At 41.0% G+C, this 16,175-nt stretch overlaps 1 protein-coding gene across 3 annotated transcripts in view; it reads right to left on the bottom strand.

Moving 5' to 3' along the window:
* slc2a9l2 (solute carrier family 2 member 9, like 2) overlaps nt 1–16,175 on the bottom strand; it is a 166,866-nt gene that overhangs the window by 87,463 nt on the left and 63,228 nt on the right. For all 3 annotated transcript variants that reach the window (XM_050038483.1, XM_050038484.1, XM_050038482.1), the window contains exons 8-9: nt 4,255–4,442; nt 607–717 (exon numbers count right to left, since the gene is read on the bottom strand). In XM_050038483.1, coding sequence (XP_049894440.1) covers nt 607–717; nt 4,255–4,442 — 299 coding nt within the window. The remainder of the gene's footprint in view (nt 1–606; nt 718–4,254; nt 4,443–16,175) is intronic.

The following is a 16,175-nucleotide window of genomic DNA, read 5'->3' on the forward strand; positions in this document are numbered from 1 at the left end:
TGTAAATGGCAAATTTCCTGTGAAAACAGAAGTCTATTTTGTAAGAAGACAATGCATGTAACAGGCTTAAGTTGACACGGCCTCCCAGAACGTCAAAAATCAGCGTACCCAGGGTAAAGTCCATGAACAAATGTCAGTATGTGACAAGGTGAGAGTGAGAATGTGTTGTTTATGGATATTTCATATTATATTCACTGCATAGCAATAACATTACAGAGCAATCGATAAACTGCACAATTAACCCAAATACTGAACACAATACCTGCAGGAAGGTCGTGCAAAACGAGGGATTTGGATCAATTATAAACAGATAATTTCTGCATATTGCATCAGAACTGAGATTTCCCAATATTTTTAAAGAAAATTATTTCACTGTTTTCTTCTCCCTGATGCTTGGCAAGTATTCTGTCAGCTCTTTGGTTGTTTCAACTGCTTAAACTTTTTCATGCAGGATACACATATATATATATATTTAAAGAGTTTTCTTACACCCTTTAAAATCAAGCTTTGCAACCACTAGCACCATTGTATACAAAAATAAACCTTGTGATTTTAAATCAAGCCTTAATCAGACTTGTGTGGGGGATTTAAGGTAGCGATACTCACCGAGATGATAGCAGCCAAAGTCTCTATGGCCCCAGTGCTCAGTGTGATGTAGGGTAGAATGTTCTCGGCAAAGCCTGCTTCCCGAAGGATCCCATTGGTGTAGTACCAGATCTATCAAAAATAATATATTAAAAATAAAATAAAAAATTCTCAGTTGTCAACTTCAAAATCAGCAACCCATGCCACTGCAACACAGTGAGCCTCCGTACCATCACCAAGTCATTCTCAGACTATAATATTTTCTGAAGTCATTTGACAGGTCTGATGCTGATAGCAAATCAAAATAAAGACCTCCACAGTGATCTAAATTAAATTCCTGTCTTCTTGCAGTAAAAATGTATGCAAATGAAGTCATGTTCATATCTATGATAATTCAGATGAGTGTTGTTATTTCCAGCTTTGTCTTATATTACTGAAAAGTCCATCAACCTATCAAATGTGAAAATTTGATCATGAAAGATTGAGCTCAAATATTATTCTTTGAAATGCATCCTGAATATAAATTTGATGAAAAGATAAAAATCCATTTGCATGCATTTCATACAGCCTACTATCAGTCCAAGAACAAGTGTGTTAGCCCACCTTAAATACAGAGGTTATAGTTTTAAAAATGACCAGTTCTGGTTGCATCCCTCCTGCTAGTAGAGTCTTAATAGATGCACTCAAAGGTCCAGTGTGCAGGATTTAGTGGTATCTAGCAGTGAGGTTGCAAATCAAAACTAACTATGTCTATTCCGTATGACAAAAACAACATGGCCGACTCAAAGAGGACCCGCTCTATATGTAGATATAAACTGTTCATTCTGATGTGATGAACACAATGATTCTTAGTTTCAGGTGATTGGAAACTAATGAAAACATAGCTTTAAATGTTACATAACTTTTTTGACCATATATCCCCTAAATCCCACACACTGGACCTTTAATGGACACAAATTTGAAGCTGCAATACTTTTTGTAGAACATGAGCTCACTTGTCTACTCAACATGAATTTAAACATCCAGGGTGAAGGATATAGGTGAATACATATCGGCAGAAATTGTAACTAATGTTTTCATTAGTGTATAATCACCTGAAACTAAGAATCACTGTGTTTCCATTACCTTGGAATGCTTTCATCAACATACAGAGCTGATCCTCTCCCAGAGTTCACCTTATTTGTACAGTAGCCCAGGATGGACAAACACAACACTGGCTCTAGAAGTCACTACATCATGCACACTAGACCTTTAAAAAGAAAACAGTGTCTTTAAAGCCATGGTAAAAACGTTTCTGTTTGTACATTTTTGCCATTCATGGAGGTCCCATTTCTTATGGGAACAGAATTAACATAATCTAAAGTCAGTTTTTCTCACGACAGTGTTGTTATTTTTATTATTTTAAGTACTGGACGACAGCAGTAAGCAGCAACTCTTCTCCTCATGCAGAAGAATTCCTGGCATCTACTATATGCCAAAGATTGAAAGGGTCGATCACATAATTGACTAACAGTCATAACACCCAGCAAGTGCAGTGCAACACATCAGATGGATGATGGTTACACATCTCTCCCCATTTCAAAGAGAGCAAGACAGAAGCACTCAGGAACAAAATATCAATTCTACAGATACTACATTTGCGTTTTGAAGATCGCTTCTAGTGTCAACAGATTCTCTCTTCTGTGTTGCGCCCATTTATACATCAAGAGTAAACTGTCTGTGTAAACAACCTGGCATGAAAGGCATGCACTCTGACTAGTTTAATATGACACATAACTGCAATGATGGCTGAAAGAAGAAGAAAAGAACTCGGTGCTGCAACAGATAAGAAGGGAGGAGGAGGTAAATGCCTCAGCATCCAGACCGCCTACGCAGAGAGTTTACAGACGACTCTTTTCAGAGAGGCTCAGGCAAAAAATATCCAGGTATATAGTTTAGGCTAATTAATATTTTAGTCACATCAGATCTTCTGCATTTGTTAGTAAAATAAATTGAAGGTTTTTGCAGGTCTGTGATCACAGTGCAGGCAGAACTCTTTTTTTCCCTCAGCAGCAGTTTTGAGTTTTGAGTCATGGGATGGATAATTAATTAGTCAATCTGATCAGAGTTTATCAGATCAGATCGATTGATGAGAGGAGCAGCTGTTTGTGAGTGAAAGCAAAGTATAGACCCAGCACACTGAAGGTTAAGTTTCCCTTTCACTGCCCCTGGCATTTTGCTCGTCGCAAATAATAACCAAATATATATTTCAACAGTGTTCAGTGAACGGTCCAGCTCCAAAAATAGAATATCAAAATGTGGCAGGAGATGTTTTCATCATGGGGGCCCACCACATATAAATAAATGTGTGGGAACTGCTGCAATACCTGGAAATTTTTAACAACTTTAGTACTCCTTAAGGCCAAGACACACTGAACTGACCTGAGAGAACTAACAGCAACGAAGCCCCTTGCTGTGTCACCTGATGTCGCTGTGTTTTGGCCAAAAAAGTTGCACATGAACACACCGCAGAGCCTATAACCAACGTCAACATGCATTTATGTTCTGCACCTGAGTGAGAAGAAATAACTCTCCACACCTGCAGACGGCAGTCGTCTATAATCCTCATTCAAGAGGGGAAACCGAATGTCTTGTTAGCATATTCACAACACAATCCAATGTTGAAAGAACAAAGGAAAACTACTGTGCGCCAGTGAGCAAAAACACAAACCACCAGGAAATGTTTCTATTAAAGAGCTCAGTGGTTAAAGAAAAATAATCGTACTTAAGTCTCAAGTTTGTTTTAGTCTCACTCCCTCTTGACTTAGCTGTTGTTTACTTTCCTCACTTCTGTTTCTCTTCTCGTGTGCTGACCTGAACTGCCAATCAGACTGCTTTCATCCACTAACGGGCTCCACTGTATCGATGCTGATTAAACATGTTGAATTGTCCAAAAAAGCTGACAGGGGTCGACAAGGGGCAACAGTGCAGGACACAAGGGCAACAGATGCTCACCAACGGCCCAACTTTAGCTGACAGCCGACCGTCAGCTTGGTATGTCAGGGCCTTTTCTTCGGAAATGCTAATGTTGTTCCACGTCTGCTTCATTTTGTAAATAGGAAACAGTCTACTAACAATGGTATTAACAACATGCCAGTGTTGTGTTGTCAACTTGTGTTGCTCACTTGCTGCCACAAAAAAAATCAGATAATGTAGCCTTAAATAAATTTGCCTGACATAGCACTTGCTAAAATCAGGGGACTGGGGTTCATCAACACATGTTGGTCTGGTAAGAAGGAAGCACAAATAATCTTTCTCTTGTCTGAGTCTCACAACAGGAAACACTTCACTTTCCTGCCACCATGGCCACGGCACAAATCTGTCTACCGAGGCCCAAAACTGATTGAAACTTTTCAGGTGAGACTTGAGGTATGACAGAGCACCTTCAAGAAAGTCTCTTGCTGATACTGTATGCAGCACATTTGTCATGAAAATGGTGTTGAAAGGTTTACCTTTGATCAAATTTTAACCACAATTTTGCATCATTGTTTCTTTCCATAATTGTTTTCTTTTTAATTATATAAATACCAAGGAAATTGCAAATTTTGGTAAATAAGATTTAAATAAGATTTAAAGAACAGGATTCCTCTGACAATCTGAGAAAAGTGAAACACAAAGGCTGGATCTTACAGCGTTTAGGCCACAGAGCTGATAGCAAGCCATGGTGATGATGATGGTGATGAGCTGCCACCGAACAGCTCGGCTCCTCAGCAGCTGCAACACAGAGGCTGTTTGTAGGTTGTCCTGAGCCCGAGCCTCCGCATGAACCTCCTCCAGCTCCTGGGACACGTCCTTCTTCCCCAAAAACTGCTGGAAGGCTGACACACATGGACACACACACACACACACACACACACACACACACACACACACACACAATTTGTTCAAAACTAAACACTCACTCATATTAAACTACGAAATGTTTTCTGTAGCTTTATCAAATGAGTGAACTCCTGTGTAATCTGTTTTCTAACCATGAATTATTCCTGTCTCTTTGGCTCTTCTGGCTTCCATAAAGTGAGTATTATGGGTAATGCAGTCTTGAAGCCCCCAGGTGGTACTGATAAGTGTGGTTATTAAAAGTACCCAGTGGAGACGTCGACGTCTTGAGTTGGAGAATCAGCAGACTTACTGATTGAACTTCATTGCTTTGTTTAATTATACGCTATCAAACTGTAACTCTGTGATCATGCTAATGAGCATGAATGACTAAAACTTGCTGCTGTTTTTAATCTCACCTTCAATGTTTAATTAAAGAAAACATCAGTGTGTAAATTACAAACTTTTAACCAAAGTAATTGACCAAGAGTGGCACGTAATGAGCAATGTTTTGAGTCTGTCCCAGTTATGTTTATATATTGTGATGTTTTTGCATCTTTGCCAATGTTTAATAAGGATGAGGAAATGCTTTTGACACACTTGTTAAGCCTCAAGGATACACACAAGGCATGTTGATGAAAACAATGACGTATCTGCTAAGAAAACTTCACAGGACACCTCTAAGTGTAGTCAAACAGATTTGTGGCTTAGCCTTAGGCTACGTTCTGGCCCCTCTATGTTCTCCATTTAAATGCTTCCTGAGGGATACATAATTCACCACACAATATTATATTTTACTGCAATGCAGCCCTCTCTATCTGCCAACTGACATGTGGCGTTATCCTCAGCTGAATGCAGAGTTGTCTGTATTGTTCACAGACACCAAATCATAAATATCTGCAATCTATATCTTCTAATATTCAGGCCAAACTTCATGATGAAAACCATGACCTTTATCAAAACCGCCCACCTTAGATGTTGTGCAACTAGCTGATGCATATTTTATGTCAAGTCTTTATTGTCAGTTGTTATATTCTTCTCTCACTCAAAAGGAAACAAAACAGAAAAACACACATCTTCTGTTTGTGTGTGCCACAGACTGTGTAACAAAGACGGAAGTCAAAACACCTCCATCACCCCCTGATGGCTGGCTGCAGTATAGGTCACAAATCTCGCCTTAATCTAACCTAATCTATTACACTGTTTGGATTTAATTAGTTATTTGCTGCTATAAAAGGGGTCTGACATCATGATTGACAGTTGTGTGTACCAGTCAAGCACTTGCAATCAATGGTGCTACCTGCGATTGGTCACATGGCAGGAAGTCAATACAGCAGAGATAATTATGTCACCAGAGCAAGATTTACACACTGTCATGGTGTGGACAGAGCTGACCAGCTCGACCAGTATTTGGCAACCATTTGCAGTGGGCCAGTTGAAGGTTGCTTGAACTTGTTCTACTTAAATGTGACAGACTGAAGGGAATAGTCGGGTGTGAAGAGACCTCTTTCCTCGCTCTAATCCTTTCTCCTGTATAGGTGAATCCCCATGGTTGTGGGAATTCGAGGTGGGTACAGGCTGAGGACACAACTGAGAATAGCCAATCTCTACACACCAGTAGTAACTAAAAGCAGGTCATTAGGAAGTGGGAGTGCAGTGGCGCACAGTGTGAACAGTGACCACACAGACAGGAGGCAGAAAGACCTGACAACTAAAGCCTAGTCCCAAGTCTCCATGGTGGCATGGTGCAGCACTTGTAATGCGTGAACCCTGCATGTGTGTGGGCACAAACACAGTTGTTCATGCTACACTACACTGGGCTGGATTTTGATATCGTATTTCTCAGAAAATACCTCAGAGTTAAAATACTAGAGAAAAACACAAGCCTAAAACGCAAGTGTGCTGCAACAGATCATCCTACTAACTGATATTTCATGTTTACCAGATGACCAAATATGATTCTAGTATAAGTTATTTACCTTCTGCATCTACGAGAAGGAAATAACCAAAACCAAAGAGTGACATATAACACATGCTTTAACTTAATTCATCAACAGTGTACAAGTGCAGAGAAAGCAGGACTCACCTAATTTACCTGGTGGTACAAAGAATTACAGAACAATGGGCTTCTGTGTGCAGTACTGAGGTTACATTAATCCCGAGAGTAAAAAGGCAGCATAAATTTAATATCTTTCCTCAGGTGATGTACAATATCTACAGAGTGCTTTTAAAAGCACCAAAGTACTTGGAAAATGGCAAATCTACAGAGATGTAAAAAACTAGGGGAAAAAACTGAGTAAAAGACACAAAATAAAAAGCGTTAGCCTGAAATGTTCCTGTGTTACCAGAATAAGTTGCCCACCATGAGATCTTACCTCAACATAATTATGATCCCGAAGACTGCATGTAAATGAGTCTCGAATTGCCTCTCCCTGCTGACAGAAATTATGGAAACCTGCTTTAATCCAGAATCATACTGGGGCTGTCACTGTCGGTAGAATGGCATCATATTGATGTTAATATGATGGTGGTGGGATATGCCACAGTGACATTGTCCCCACTGAGTCAACCTATTTCATTTTCTCTGCAGGAGAACAGTGGGCCTGTAATCCATGTCACTGCTGTGGCCTGTGCACTTGCAACACACACAACAGGCTGACGGACCAAACACTTGAGAAACGATTCTACAACAGTAGGCAATTTTAAGAAAAATCAGGTGTTGAATATTAAACAGGGTCTGACGAGAGAGTTAATGTGGAGGCTTTTTTGCTTAAATATGAAGGGTGGCACTATTCTGTTTTTTTTTTTTTTTAATTTGTCAATAAGCCCGATGAGAAGACCAAAACTATAATGCATAGTCTGTCTCTCAATAGTGTCCAACTGTACAGTAGTTTTCCTGCCAACCCAGTCATCAGTTACAGTTTTACTTGGGCTTTCAGCGTTAATGTGTTAATTGCGAGGTGATTATTTAGTCTCTTTGATGCTCACTCTTTTGTAGTCAAGTGACAGCGGCAGCTTCCTGCTTACTGCTTCCACAGTGATGGAAAACAAGACACCACTGCTCTTTTTGAACTGAGAAGGTGCAGCTACTCAGACTGATGAGCAGAAGAATCAAAGAAGTTAACTACAGCACATGCTTACTGGGTGGAAACTGATTGCAGACCTGCATTTTAGATCCTTTGTTTGATTTATCCTGGCTTTATGTGAGCAGGGTAGCTGCTAGGCTAATTTATACAATATAAAATATCATAGGATTGTGCTATTTATATTAACATGTTGTATTGTGTGGAAAACGTATCTATCAGTGAACCTTGTGAGCTGTAATTGAGCCGAATGTTGTTGTTCCTTGGTAAATATATGAGAACGCCACTAGCCACTAGGCTAATTTATATAATTAAAAATGTCGTAGGCAATGTTAGCTTGTTGTATTTGAGGGAAAAATGGGTCCAGCAAAACATAAGTGTTTTGTTTGTGTTTTGTTATAATGAAGCCGATTTGTGTACTTTTGTTTAAATTGCTGCTATCAAGCCATGTTCAATGCGTGTTTAATGTGTGTTTTAAGTGTGGTTTGAATCAATCAGACTTTACAGCACTTCACAGAAACTCCACCGCCGACTAGTGTTTTGGAGGGGTAGCTACAGAGGGACACAGACACACCACCACACAAGTATATTATGTATTACGGGGACGTCCTCAGGTTGGAGGAAGCAATAGTTTCATGCATACAGGACCTGTACAAATCAGAGAAAGCAACCAAACTGGAGCTCCTGCAAAGTGCAAATGCTGTTGCATTAACTGGGGACCACTGGATGTCAGTGATTGATATTTAATAAACATTACTGATTAGATTTAACCAGTTAGCTTGTTACAATTGTGCAAACAGGATATAGCATTGGTAGGGTCATTTGATGAGGAAAAATGGGAGTTACTGTGTCACAGGAGGACTGATATGTGTGAAACTGCAAAACAAAAAATAAAACAGCTGGATTCAGTTCCATGCTTGACTGCAATCAGAGACCATTGACCAAAGCATCCAGCCTTCAGCCACTCTGACAACAACTATAGAGAGAAGTGAAAGAAACAAGCTCATACTGTGATGGGTGAAGAGTTATGATTGAAATGGTGTGTTGAGAGGGTGAGACCTCATGTCATATATTTTAGCCTAGTCTTGGCACAATAACAAAGTAAATCCCTGAATGCCTTGTATTCAGTGGTACACTCAGAGCTGAAAAGCAGATAAACTGTATACAGTGTGGTCCAGGCTCCTGAAATTAAGCACCATCACACTTACAAGCTTTTCGTACACAAAACGATCTCATCTTCAACCTCTGTAACCTTTAAATGGAGGGCAGGACCACTGCAGACATACGACATGACAAGAGACGAGATGGGATGCAAGAGAACATGCTGTTCCTGCCGGACACTGGATGATGATAATGCGATATTACAGGGCTACCCCTCAAGATTTGTGTGTGCTGACAACAATTTCCCGACCGCAGCGCAGTAACACAAGCCAACAACATGGATCTGCAGCGCCGTTCAGACTCATGCCAGCAAAATGTTGGCTGGCAGCAGCAGTGGGGAAGATGTGATGGGAGTTTTGGCACGTTGTTCTCTCGCTCACCACTTATGTGTTCCTCAAGGAGCTTTTCTCACAACCAGTCATTATCACCAGTTGTCTAATGCTCAGAAAGCACCACAGAGGAGCATGTTTTTCAAGCTCACAACAAAACAACACAATAGCACTTAAATAAATTCAGACAGATATGAAGGAGGGACAGATATGAAGTGTGAAATGGGGAGAGAGAGAGGGAATGACATGCAGCAAGGGGCCACAGGCTGGAATCGAGTCTGCGGTTGCTGCTCTACCCACTGAGCCACAGGGCACCCCTTTGGTCACCTTTTTAATTTGTAAACTTAACATGCGGTTGAGTTATAAAGTTCTCTTCTTGCTATCTTCAATTTTTGTCTGTTGCTTCAGTTAAAGAGAGAAAAGAGTGCATTTCCTTGATTTCTATTTGCCAAACAGACTCAAGGTTGTAATTATTTATTTGGTGAGAGCAGCTACAAACAAAGACAGATGGCAAACCAAGAGAGTGAGCTCAAAATTGAAGTGCTCCATCAAGAGAACTGCAAGCACCATCCTTGAATCCCAAACACTTTGAAAATAGTTTTAAGATTAATTGCACTGCACAAAGTCACAGTTACTTTTCAAAGAGACACCAGAGTTCATCATCATAAAAAGCATTAATAAGCAAAAACAGCAAGGGGCTGCAAGTTGGATTTGAACCCGGGCCAAAGCAGCAGGGACTGAGACTTTGTACATGGGACGCCTGCTCTAACCACTAAGCCACTGATGCCCAATTTTTCTGCTTTTTGATAATGTTATTTTATCATTAGCAACCCTGTCAATTTCACATGTACAGTATACATATTTTGGATGCATTCATAGCATATTTTGCATTGCCAGAAACTTACAGTATATACAGTAAGAGGTAAGGTAAACAAAACCATCAGATTTATAATATCCAATGATCAATACCACAGAATAGAATTCAATGTTCAAATGGATTCCGTTCTATCATAGATTTAAAGGGCCAGGGTGAAGGATTCTGTGGCATTTAGTGGCGAGGTTGGAGAACTGAAACTTCTCCCGTGTGCCAAGCGTATAGGAAAGTTACAGTGGTCGATGCAGAAACACAAATGGCCCTATCTAGAGCCTGTGTTTCATTTTTCCGTTCCGATTCTTACAACCGAAATACATGGGGAACAGACGTGACACGACACGTATGCTGCAGCATGCCCAAAGCAAGACATGTCCATTATAATCAAGTAAAGCTGCGACACTGACCACAAAAGCTGCGCTGGCACCACGCTGCTCAACGTTATTTTGGCGCAGCTGGTCTGTTTAATTTTCTTTAGGCGCGGCTCCGTGGCCCTCCAGCAGGTAAAAACTATGTAGCAGTGGTAGCACATGGTAGCAGCTGTGTAAAAATTGTTTAAAAATGATAAATATTAATACCTTGTTGTGTCAGAGGCAATGCAAAACAGCAGAGCAAACGTGTGTTTTTACAAATCACATTACAATAAATCAATGCAACCTGTTGTCAAAATGATCCAGAAAACTAATTCAGTAGAAGGTAATATAGCCTGCACTCCCAAACCCTGCATAACCAACTGTATTATCATTTACTAAAACTCAATACACACACAGTGAAGCTAGCAACAACCACGCACTACAGAGTCTGTGTAGCAGGCTAAAAAACATGCTCCAACCCATGTATGTGATTTGTCACATACCATATATTCAGTTATTTTCAGGTGATTATAAACTACTGAAAACACAGTCATAAATATTATATACCATTTCTGCCAACAGATGCCCCTAAATCCTACACACTGGACCTTTAATGTATGTTATGAAATCACAAAGACAAACAGGGTGCAGGGTGCACACATCCAAAAAACGTTTACAGGTCCTGGATCAAAAAATTAAACTAAGGTAAGAGACAGAAGATCCACAGACTGTTTAAAGCTCCCAGCAACAATGACATAACAACGGATGTTTCGTCTGATTCTTGCTTCTGTTATTAAATAACCAATGGGATGTTCCACATTACAAAGAACACAAGCACAAAACTTTCAAACACAAGGAATCAAACATTCAGAGAGTACCCATTAATAATGTATGGGCAACCACCCCAGGGACAAAACATATCAAAGTCTCAGACACACAGACATGAGACACATTATATCATTCAGTATGACCTACATTTTCAGAGAATATCATGATGTCCAGTGTGGATATACCTTCTCTATACATCTGCTTATTTTTTCAGTGATAAAATAATCTGGTGATAGTTGTCTGCACATCTATGGGAACATTTCAAACAAGAATTACTAATAGTTAATATGGCATACTTGTAGTGGTACCATTTTGCTTAAAAAATGGGCTAAAAAGAGAAGATTTAGGTGACATTACAACAGCCAATTTTAATAGCTTTTAAGAGGTCTTGCTCTCCTGATGGCTTTTATTTTTTCTGTAAACCCATTGCTTCAAAAATCAGCCCTTAAGCGTCTGTTTAAATGACAAAGTTTGTTAATATAAAACATTAAACATATTAAAAGCTCAAATCTTAGATATTTTAGACCTAGTCCACATGTACACGGGTATTTTAGGTCACTGGGGTTTTTTTTTAAGGTGGCCCACATCTTCTTCTGCATCTTTGTGTGACTGGCCAACATGGCTAGCTCAGAGACGCCTCTAGCCGCTCCCAGCTAGCTCTGGTTTGTTATTCAGGTTAAAGTGGGAAGAAGCAGCAGATCTGTCGGGCAGCTGAGTGAAGTGGAGCCTGAGGAGGAAGCACCAGTTAGCCCCGGTTTCACTACAGGCAGATTCACTCACTACAGGGGCGAGGAAATAAAACCTCAACAGCCAATCACTACAGGGGCGAGGAAATAAAACCTCAACAGCCAATCGGAGTGATCCCTCTCACAGACAAGCTCCACCAGCGATTCAACTTGCTTAATCAGCCAAAAAGCCGCCGACGCCAAAGTGCCGACGGTGCGGGACACACTGCAAAAACTAGGGCGACAGACGCTCACCAACGGCCTGGTGTGTCATGGCCTTTAAGGTTACATCACTGCCTGTTGGTTTGGAGGGGTTTTTTTTCGACAGAATGTCATTTGTGATTTTGCGTTTTATTTATTTTGTTAAACCCTTGAGTGTTTTTTTTTTTTTTTTTTTTTTTAAATACCCATTTAGGTGTGGACTACCCTTGGTCACTTGTAGGTTCAAAGGGCCCTCCACACCCATTAACCCAAACAGCTGATTATCAATTAATTATTCTGATTAGACCTCCTCACAGGACTGTGTCAAGCTGATTGAGCTTGACATATCTGATGCACAAGTTAGGACAGGACACATTTATCACTCTTATTGATGGGGTCTGGTGACCACATAAATCTCAGCATACCTTCACCCAGCCTCAACCCGAGCAGAGGTCTAATCAATCAAAATAAGTCCTATCACATGAGTAAGTGTGCAGAGCCTTTGATAATCTCAAATAAAGTAAGCTACAGTTATACAGTAAAGCTGCAAAGCATACATTATTACTGCACTTTACAATCTGCACTCTATAAGTCACTGAATACATTGCAACATTTGACACTAATCAAAGAAAAAGAAGCTGCCTTTTTTTCTGAACGATTGTGTTACAAGTGGAATATTAGGTGGTTGTATTTTGAGGACTGAGCATGCAATTTTGTGTTTCAGACTTTGAATGTAAGGATGACATTTTGTGTTTAAAGGTAAGAATTCAGCAAGTCAGTTTTGCATTACAAAGAACACGAGCAACCAGTCCACCAGAGACTATCCATCTATATATAATGTATGGACATGGACATCAAAGAGTTCAAACCACCCCAGAGACAAAACAGATGAAAGTCATATCTGACGTCAAATTTTTCAACATGCTTCATTAACACATGCAGTTGAGCTTCGCCTCTTCTACCCCATGCTGCTCCTTCTGTCACAACATTTCAACATTCAAAAAGATCACACTGTAGTTCTTCCCATAAAGACTCTGGGATCTAAAAAAGTGGGTTGAGTGAGAGGATGCACATTGGTTAGCTGAGAGCTGAGAGCACACAGATAAATGAGTTCACACATGGTACATGAACATTGCATTGCTTTAAGTGATACATCCCTTAGCTTCAAGACTTCCCTGTCTGTCTAGACAAAATACCCACTAACACCCACTGGTATCTGGCTTTTGTCTTTAGTGAAAAGTTTACAATCGGCATTCAATCCCAGGACAAATGACTTTGCAGCAGTCATGGGTATTTATCAACCCAGTTGCCGGGAGTAAATGAAGAAATAATGTACTGTATGACATTGAGTAATGGCCAGAAAAGTGTTTTTGCAGAACATTTGTGTGAAATTTTGTCATAATTAGTGTATAAATTCCTGAGTTATGGCCAAAAAACACGTTTTCATAGCGACCTTGCCCTTTGACCACCAAAAACATATCAGTTCATCCTTGAGTCCAAGTGGACATTTGTGCCAAATGTGAAGATATTCCCTACATGCGATCTTGAAATATCTTGAGAATCTTGGGATAAAGACCCATTAATTAATGTGCCACTTTTCCTGACCTCTGTCAGGAATGAGACATTGCAACACCATGTTTCAGTGCTGACTGCAGTTCTAAGCAACTGCGCATTGAACAGTTAGAGGCAGAGTTAAAGCTAGCCTTTTGTTGTTGACGGCCTTTTGTTGTTGACGGCCAATATGGTCCATCCCACTCTCCAACTTCTTCTCTCTTCTGGCAGAGCTTCCTCTAGACCCAGCTGTCTCCTCCTCCTGCACACACAGCGGGCCGTGTCCTAAAGCACACCTCACCCGCCAGTGCCACTTCATCTCCCGGCTTGCTGTCCCCTTCATCCGCGCCCCCAGGGTGCAAACAATCTCGCTTGTCACCTTTTCAGCGTGATATCCAGTCTCACCCGGTGTCTGCTTCAGCGTCCTCTTCACCCTCACCTTCACTTCAGCCACCCGCTGGTGCTACAGTGTTCCTCCCTGCATCTAGCACAGCTAATGTGGCACAGCCACCTGTTGCTGTAGCGCTGCCTCCCTCTACAGTACGCAAGCATTGGACCAGGTGAGCAATCAAGCTCACCTCTCACCCAGCTTGTTAACCTTCGGCCATCATCTCAGTTCAAAGCATGCAATTTACAAAGATAACATTGGATCTGAACGGCCGGAGATTTTAATTGCTGGCAATTTAATCATTAGATTTGCTAGACTCCCTGGTGCAATTACATACTGTGGACAGTAAGACTGCTGATTTTAGTGAATTGATCCCGACTCTCCTGGACATCCACCCCTCTGTCCACACTGTCATATGTCACACGGGCACATGTGACGTCATGACCAGGCAGTCAATCAAACTACACGATGAGCTTGAATCTCTAGCCACTACAATTGAAAGCTTGGGGAGGAGGTATGTCTTAACTGGCCCCACTCCCATTATGTCAAAAGGCTCTGAGCGTTTCAGAAACAGTCCACACAGAAACAATCTTATCACAGTCAAAACCACGTCTTCTATCCCAGCTACTTATTCAGCTCACTTTTGCTTACTTAATGTAAGATCTCTTACTAACAAGTGTTTTATCTGCCAGGATTTTATTATGACCAACAATGTTGACTTTTTTTATTATCACAGAATCCTGGATTCACCCTGATGACTGCTCCCCTCTAAGTCTTCCCCCCCTAACTATTTATTTTTCCACCAACCAAGATTGACAGGCCGGGGTTGCGGCCTTGAGGTAATACACAGAAATAATTTTAGCTGTTCACCAGTCTCGCTTGGTTGTTTCTCCACGTTTGAGAGCCTTGGTTTTATTCCAAAGAACACATTGCCCATTCTATGTATTTTAATCTACAGACCTCCTAAGTCTAATTCTGGTTTTATCCAAGAATTCTCATACTTTTTATCGGTCACTATTTTAAAATATGACAGGGTTCTTATTCTTTGTGACATCAGCATACATGTGTGCTGTCCTTCCTCTTCACTTGCTTCTGATTTTATCAAGCTTTTAGAGTCTTTTAGTCTGATCCAATATGTGAAGCAGCCCAGCCATGATAAAGGACACACGCTTGATCTTGTGCTCTCTTATGGTTTCTGTGTGGATGATGTGAACCTGGTTGATTTTGCTGTCTCTGATCACAATGCAGTGCTATTCCACTGCTATTCCAGGTTCCACTCCTCTCTCCAGACCTCAAACCCACCACTCTGATTCCCCCTTAATTCACTCTGTGTTCTTCGCTTTTGTGAAGCTTTTACTGCTTCGAGCACAGTTTTTAATTCAGATGTTTAATATGGACTCAATGTAGAAGAGCGTGTCAATGTCTTTAACAGTTCCTGCATAAATATTTTAGACTCCATAGCCCCAGTCAGACTTAAAAAACCAAAATCCTCCTCTATGCCATGGATGAATGAGGATTTAAGGATTTTAAAGAGACAGTGCAGGAAGGCAGAGAGGAAATGGAAAAAATACAAACTTGGTGCTTCCCTTGCTTCCCTGAAAGACTTAATGCTCACTTATCAGCGTTCAGTCAAGGAAGCAAGGAACACATATTTCTCTGAGCTTATCATTAAACACGAACATAATCCCAGGATTGTCAACTCTGTCATTAGTCCCCCACGTAGCCAACCTGTTGACCAGTCCGAAGAGAGATGTGAAGATTCGGCAACCGGGCTTCTCGGTCGCTGGTAAGCCGTTATCTTGCACCTACTGCGGTCTACCGTTGGTACCAACGGTAGACCGCAGTAGGCTGCTACTTAAACACCACGGTACATGACATGGTGCCACTACTGTGGGATGAGTTCAAAGTCCAATCAAAGGAGGGTGAGTGTCCATGCGCTGGCCAATAACAGCCATAGTGCGCAAGATAACGGCTTACCAGCGACCGAGAAGCCCGGCTCCAGGTGAATAAATTGCCGTCATGACTGCCCAGAAATACCTGAACAGCCGAGCCGTGGCGGCACACAGGTATGTGACGTGTCAGAGGAGAAACGAGCCGTTCACATTTCTGTCTTTGTGGCAGGTAATGGCCCACAAACCTCACCGCACTTAAGGGACTGTTCTTTACTTATGAAGGGGAGGAGGGTGGCTGGTTGATTTTTATTTTATTTATTTATTTTATTGTGATCCCCCCTATGTTAATC

Source organism: Epinephelus moara, chromosome 24, assembly GCF_006386435.1.
Source record: "Epinephelus moara isolate mb chromosome 24, YSFRI_EMoa_1.0, whole genome shotgun sequence".
Classification (NCBI taxonomy): Eukaryota; Metazoa; Chordata; class Actinopteri; order Perciformes; family Serranidae; genus Epinephelus; species Epinephelus moara.